This window comes from Lampris incognitus, chromosome 10 (genome assembly GCF_029633865.1).
Source record: "Lampris incognitus isolate fLamInc1 chromosome 10, fLamInc1.hap2, whole genome shotgun sequence".
In the NCBI taxonomy this organism is placed as follows: Eukaryota; Metazoa; Chordata; class Actinopteri; order Lampriformes; family Lampridae; genus Lampris; species Lampris incognitus.
The window spans coordinates 14,001,567-14,008,979 of NC_079220.1; the positions used below are offsets into that span (position 1 = coordinate 14,001,567).

Genomic DNA, 7,413 nt, shown 5'->3' on the forward strand with positions numbered 1-7,413 from the left:
ACGCTGACGGGCAGTGACGTAGTGGCCAATAAAATTGGGTAACATCTGACCTTAAGCCAGGGATCATTTGGCAACCAACCTCTAATACGTGCAACATTGTCAGAAAACATTTTTGTGTTTCCCCATTGAAATACAATACTGTAATGGGAGATTCAGGTTGGGCCCCCTAAAGGTGGATGAACTAGATGGTCTGCAAATAAGGTGGGCAAGTTGTTTGGAGAGGTATATGATCACCTGTCCAGAGAGTAAGCACACCCAATGTTTGGACAAAGTGTGTATGCACTGCTGGCAGTGATGAACTCGTAGTCATCCAGCATGCCGAGGTAAAGTGACCTCGCATTAGCAAACCTGTTATCCACTGTGCAAATGGGCCGTTATGTCATCCATTTAGCCCGGTTTCTGGCCGTAAACCTCCAACTCCCAATACACCGAGGCGAAGCCTTGAGAGTTTAACCCTCACATTCCAGAGTGGGGTCCTGGAGGGGGACAGCGGAGTCCGCCATTTTCTCTCCTGGATGTCATATCTAAGGAATGTAGCATTCTATCCAAAAATAAGGCTTTTGTGCCTCATTTGTACACAAATTAGTCAGGATTTACTACTCAACTCTAGCCGTTTACTACACAAGACCCATGTTTTCCTGCAACTTTTGTGAACCTTGGATTCATTACAAACATGTTGTCAACCTTGGAGATCTACCAGAAAACCCATTCTCAGGTCCAAGCCTTAAATCTTCTGCAAGAACTTTGTGTCATTGTTTTTAAACTGGCATACTCAAGTTTTTGCAATAACAAGGTCAATGAGACAAGAGTCCTAAGTCATGTCAGAACACATGTGCACTTTATTGGATTGTTTTAGTCAGTGTACAGGTTGGCCCCACCATTCTGGCACCCCATGTTACCCTATCACCTTCAGACCCCTTGCCCCACCACCCGGTGATAAAACCAACGGGGGAAGAAGAGGTCGACTGGGTATTGCATAACAAAAACAAAAAAAAATTAAACAGGACCAAGATATTTAAGGCTGAAAGTACAAAAAACCCAGACATAATTTACATACAAGCGATACTACAACCATGTTTAAGTATGCGCCAACCACTGGGCAGCCTTCACAGAGGCGAATACGTGTCTGAACAATGCAGTTAACATTTGGAATAATGCGTTGAACAATGCAGTTAAACATTTGGAATGACTCAAAAGAAAAAGAATGTACTTTTTAAAGTCCTCAGATGCAACTGTTGAACCTCGGGGTGCTTTATTACTTAGCCAAAAACATTACCGTCACCTTCACTGTTCCAGTTTTTTTTTTTTTTTTTAAATCCTGAGTCAAGCGCCAAAAATAACTGAAGCCATGCCAATGAGTTGGTTGTCTAGGCTCTGCGCCTGAGTGTGTATGAGAATGTGGTGTGTGGTTTCGCGCAGAGCTGAAGTCGTTGTTGGGCGTTTGGTCGGGGAAAGAAAAGGAGCAGTCTTTTTAGAAGCATTTACGGTGGACGATGGAGGGGCCAGACTCATCGTACTCCTGCTTGCTGATCCACATCTGCTGGAAGGTGGACAGGGAGGCCAGGATAGAGCCTCCAATCCAGACAGAGTATTTACGCTCAGGTGGGGCAATGATCTGCAGGAGAAAGGGCGAGACCACGTTTAGGTATTGGTGCATAAAAACTTGATCATTTCCATGTGCAGTTCATACAAAAATGAACTACTGCAGGTCTAAGAATCAGCTCACCTTGATTTTCATGGTGGATGGGGCCAGGGATGTGATCTCCTTCTGCATCCTGTCAGCAATGCCGGGGTACATGGTGGTACCTCCAGACAGCACGGTGTTGGCATACAGGTCCTTACGGATGTCAACATCACACTTCATGATGCTGTTGTAGGTGGTCTCATGGATTCCGCAGGACTCCATACCTGAGGACAAGCGGAATAGCCATCAGTACATGCAAATCACAGTGCTATGATAACCAAAGTTGCACACAGGAACAAAATTCACTGCATATGGACATGCAAACTTACCGAGGAAGGAAGGCTGGAAGAGGGCCTCTGGGCAACGGAATCTCTCATTGCCAATGGTGATGACCTGTCCGTCAGGCAGCTCGTAGCTCTTCTCCAGGGAAGAGGAGGAGGCAGCAGTGCTCATCTCCTGCTCGAAGTCCAGAGCGACGTAGCACAGCTTCTCCTTGATGTCACGCACAATTTCCCTCTCGGCTGTGGTGGTGAAAGAGTAGCCACGCTCTGTCAGGATCTTCATGAGGTAGTCTGTGAGGTCGCGGCCGGCCAAGTCCAGACGCAGGATGGCGTGGGGCAGGGCGTAGCCCTCATAGATGGGCACTGTGTGGGTCACACCATCACCGGAGTCCATGACGATACCGGTGGTACGACCAGAGGCGTACAGGGACAGCACAGCCTGGATGGCAACGTACATGGCTGGGGTGTTGAAGGTCTCAAACATGATCTGTAGAAACAAGAGAAAATTATTGAGATTAATGGCATTACAATGAGGTGGCTTTAGCTCTGTGGGCACTGCACTCAATACATGCAGTAGAGTGAGTTGAAAAGTTAGTACAGAATGGTGCAAAGACATTCCTTCACACATGTGCATGTCATTAAAGTCAGAGCCATCACAGTGGTAATCTGCTAGCTGAACCATTTTTTTATCATGACAATAAGTGCAGATAAAGCACGCTTTCAAGAGAAAGACCTGTTGTATCCAGAGAAAGATGAGATTCATCTTATAGGAGAGAGTTCCTGGAGGAGAGGGGGAGGGAGGAGCAAGTAAGAATGGAGAGAAGACCAAGGAGAAAGGGGAATGACCTATAGTTTTGAGCAGTTTGGATGATTGCTACTGAGGCTAGGTGGTAGAAAAATGAAACATTGAATTCATATGTGGGTTTATACCTGGGTCATCTTCTCCCTGTTGGCTTTGGGGTTGAGAGGGGCCTCTGTGAGCAGGACAGGGTGCTCCTCAGGGGCAACTCTCAGCTCATTGTAGAAGGTGTGATGCCAGATCTTCTCCATGTCATCCCAGTTGGTGACAATACCGTGCTCAATGGGGTACTTCAGGGTCAGGATACCCCTCTTGCTCTGGGCCTCATCACCAACATAGCTGTCCTTCTGGCCCATACCCACCATCACTCCCTAAACAGAAAAAAGTAGCAGTTAGTGTTATTCATTTTTTTCTGCAACAACAATGTCCTTAAAGCTCAGGGTTTTTTTTATCTCAAGTTTAAGCCAGTGTGACTGTACAATTATGCAGTCACTGGTATGTTATGTCAATGAAAGTTTAGGTCTAATTTTTCCACAGCTGACAAGTCTTGGCTGTAAAAACCATTTATACAACCTCAAGATAAAATCAGCAACAATTGCGACATTAGTAAACTGTCTCACCTGATGCCTGGGACGACCGACAATGGAGGGGAAGACAGCACGAGGGGCGTCGTCTCCGGCAAATCCGGCTTTGCACATACCGGATCCGTTGTCAACAACCAGTGCGGCAATTTCATCTTCCATGGCTGAACTGAAATTGAGAAAAAAAAAATATATATATATATAAAAAACTATCCACCAGGAACCAGAACATCAAAGCCGCTCTAAACCACGTTTCACCAACACCCCCCCACTTCCTGTTACACGGTTGCAGTTCACAAGCCGAGCCACATGGTGGCGCTAGCGCCGCACATTCCGACACCGAGACAAAGGAAGTGGCGCTGCATTCTGTTGTTACCATATAAGGGCATGGTTTGAGCGGCTTTGCTGCTACCGGCGGCGTGGCGCCCAGCCAGAGCAGCAGGGCTCAGTAGAGGAGGAACAGCCGACATGTCCGACCCCGACACGACCACTCCCCTCAACTTTACCACCCCTTCTTCTCCCCACATCTGCCGCCCCTCCTATTGCTCAATCTGACCACTTTCTGGGAGAAAGCCCACCGAGTCTGCAGCTACTGCGTCATAACTTTCAAGTTCACCTCACCCACTCAGAAAATAAAGGAATTATTCACCAACCCTTTTTTTAAACTAGTTATCCAAACCTCATTTACTAAGCAGGAAGTAAAAATTAGCTCAACGGCAATACTACGTTATGAGCTCAGCCGTTGACTGGAGTTGGCTTTAAAAGTCCTTGACCAGTTCTCCATTTGCTGAATGCCACGCCTTTATCACTAGACCACTATAGTCACTTCGCGGTTTCACAATCCCCCCCCCCACTTCCTCTAGTTAAAGATGATGAGACAACAGTTTAATCTACATGCAGGAAATCAGTTATCAATCAACGCCATCTCGTAGGCCGGGCAACGCGTATTAATATACTATTAATCTGGGACAGTAAGTTTAAGAGCAGGAGGGCAAGGTTTAAAAAAGAAGGCTTGAATGGAGTCTACATAGTTGATGTGAATGTAAGACCCAAGTTTCCATTTGAGAGCTTTCAAGGGTGTGGGCAGCGATAGCACGATGTAGCTAGGCTAACATGCTAAGTAGGTCACACCCCGCTGCAAGGCGCGCACAAAGGGAGCAGCCCGGAATCGGACCCAGCCTAAAGCTCGGAAAGGAACCGCCACGACCATCACTTCGGCAAGGGGAAAGGGTCAATATGCAGGCGACGGTAATCTATACGTCACCCAATAACCCCAAAGCAGAAGAGGTTTAAGACTTTTACCAGTTTCAAAGCCGGCTGACCAAAAGCACCTGCGAGAGCCGCATTTGCACCGCGGCTCGAAGCCTCAAGTTAACGCCAAGTCATTACAGAGAAGAGGACCCTTAATACCCAACTTTGCGATAATTTCTACCCCTCCCCCGCCACGCCAATTTAGCAGAACATCATTCTATACGACATAAGCTGCGTCTCCCAATTACCGAGACGGTATTAATAACGAAACAGAAAAAAGGCATCCAAGAGAAATCAAGCGCCGCTTTTCATCTGCCTCTTGATTAAAATTATGTGTAAACAAATAAACCTCGCCATTCTTACCTTTGGGTGGGGGGGCTTTTCGCGTTAAGGGTAAACCGGGATCAGGTGAGTGATATCCTGCACAGGCGGTGAGTGAGCCGGGTCACGGCGGGCGCGCGGACTTTATACCCCGTTAGCTACCCGGCTCGAGCCATAAAAGGTAAACTTTCGGATTCGCGCGCTCCGATTGGTCCGGCGTCATGCACCCGGGCGCGTCGCGTGCACACTGCTGCACTACTCGCTCGCGATTAGAGAGAGAGAGAGAGACATAGACACACACACACACACACACAAACACACGCACACACACAAAGCGAGAGAGACGCACAGAGAGAGAGAGAGAGAGAGAGAGGCCGAGAGAGAGAGAGAGAGAGAGAGAGAGAGAGAGAGAGAGCAGGAAAGGATTGGAGAAAATAAAAGGGAAGGGATTGATGCTGCGAGGCCCAGCAAGCCTAATCCCATGCCGTATACCGTTGGTTATACGGTGCGTGGAAGTATATATATATATATATATATATATATATATATATATATATATATATATATATATATATGTTTTAAATTTAAGGTGGTTTTCTGTGCTGCACCTGCTCTCTCTGCCATGGTGGATCCACACAATTTTGAGACGAGCATGCTTTGTGTGTAGTCTGTGAAGCCCTGCGGTTACAGCCCTGGGAATCACGTTTATCGGGAGTCGCGTCGTCTCCTTCAACAATACAACCCATGTAAAACCTCAGAGAGGCCGGTATCACAGTGATAATAATGTGAGGGAGGGGTGCATGTTGTGTCACCCCTGTTGCTGCGTTATCCACTTTGAATGCCAGCTAAGCTAAGCATCATCAGTTCATACACACAACAGCGATGCAGATACACAGTAGTGGAGCTGGGTCACCACGGGCCTGCATATAATCACTTTTATAGGCACCCCTCCCTATGACTTAACCAGGGCCTGTTGATGATGCTGATTCAATTGTCATGCATTTGTCTTTGCAAAGGGAATATTTCGGGGGCTGCCTCTTATCACAGGGTGCACATTCAACTGCATTCTGCCCGTTTTTATCCGCCTGCTGGTGTAATGAATTGCATGATTTTAAGGGAGTATGGGGGTTGCCGATGTTGACCTTTTTGAATTTAGCACTAGTGCAGAACCCGTTAAATTTGCACCTATTGTGGAAATTTAGTCTGAGTGTGGGGACGGTCGAGCTCCAGTATTTATACCTCCGAGTCACCATGGCGTTATCATACCTGTATCACGCGTGTGACGTCATCATGTCTGTACCTTTGGGACGAACGTATAGCATGCTAATCTTAGCATAGTTTGAGCAAGCTAATCAGAGAACCGCTCATCCGAATGACCTCATACTCGACACTGCACCTCCTCAGGTCCTCGGTAATACACCCACTAAGTGTGAAGTTGACCGGAAGAACTGTTTTCAAGAAAATCAGAGGACAGACATGGGTACATACATGCAGACAGACAGAATGAGATTCCTTCCATGATAGTATGATGGGATCTCCTCCCTGATATTGATTATATATTTTAAAAGAATGCGGTAATATAAATGGCTTTCCCTTGATGTCTCTCGAGTCATATGTTGAACTGAACTTATTTGCCAAAGGATGTTTTCAAGGAGAGTTTGCACTGTCTGCCTGTCATGTCTACTCAGTTATTGTGTGTCAGTCTGGCCCATTAGGGAAGCAGGAAGCACCAAGGCCACCACGGCATTCATAAAGACAATATTAGCCCTCTTAACTCACACCAGACACACTATCACACTTACGTCCCATTCAAAAACCTGCATGCACACGCGCGCGCACACACACACACAAACACATGCCATCATCATCATCATCATCATCGGCGGTCACTCGGAGTCGAGTATGACTGTCCTCCCTCTGGGTCCCTCTGAGTCTTCAGGTGGGCGTAGAGGCTGATCCTAGAGCCGCATAATGGGAGGACGCCTGCGTGTGACAGCTTTTTATGTGGAGAGGCTCATATGCCTGCAGCCACCACACAGTCCTCGGCAGGGGATGGCCAGAGTCCAATGGCACGGAGAACCAAGATGATTGGGGACCAACCTCTGTTGCAGCTTTCATCCGCCTTCACTGCCGTTGTGACCTGGAGACATCTTCTGTCAGTTCCGCCGTCTTTGTTTCATCTTTGTCTTTGTTGGATCAAGCTTCATCTGGAACCTCCTCCTTGACCAATCCGCCTTGGGTGACCCTACCAGGAGCCAAGGTCCGGACGGCATAGCTCTTGGGATCATTGGTACATGCAAGCTTGGCAGTGTAGGGTGTCTGGATGGCATGGCAGTCTATTCCGTTGCCTACAAACATGGGGATTGGCGGTTCAAATCCCCGTGTTACCTCCGGCTTGGTTGGGAGTCCCTACAGACACATTTGGCCGTGTCTGTGGGTGAGAAGCCGGATGTGGGTATGTGTCCTGGTCACTGCACTGGTGCCTCCTCTGGTTGG

At 47.6% G+C, this 7,413-nt stretch overlaps 1 protein-coding gene across 1 annotated transcript; it reads right to left on the minus strand.

Annotated features, from left to right (window-relative positions):
• Positions 1-816: 816 nt before the first annotated feature.
• On the minus strand, positions 817-5,100 carry actb2 (actin, beta 2). Its single transcript, XM_056288778.1, has 6 exons — positions 4,960-5,100; positions 3,385-3,514; positions 2,896-3,135; positions 2,014-2,452; positions 1,727-1,908; positions 817-1,615 (listed from the first exon to the last, which is right to left on the minus strand). The coding sequence occupies exons 2-6, from the start codon at positions 3,505-3,507 to the stop codon at positions 1,472-1,474; spliced, it is 1,128 nt and encodes a 375-aa protein (XP_056144753.1). The 5' UTR covers positions 3,508-3,514; positions 4,960-5,100; the 3' UTR covers positions 817-1,471.
• Positions 5,101-7,413: the final 2,313 nt, after the last annotated feature.

Coding starts and splice junctions, on each gene's coding strand:
- actb2 (XM_056288778.1), bottom strand. CDS start 3,507: ATGGAAGATGAAATTGCCGCACTGGTTGTTGACAACGGATCCGGTATG. Junction 2,453..2,895: donor ACAGGGAGAAGATGACCCAG/GTATAAACCCAC, acceptor TTGTTTCTACAG/ATCATGTTTGAGACCTTCAA. Junction 1,616..1,726: donor CATCCACCATGAAAATCAAG/GTGAGCTGATTC, acceptor TTTCTCCTGCAG/ATCATTGCCCCACCTGAGCG.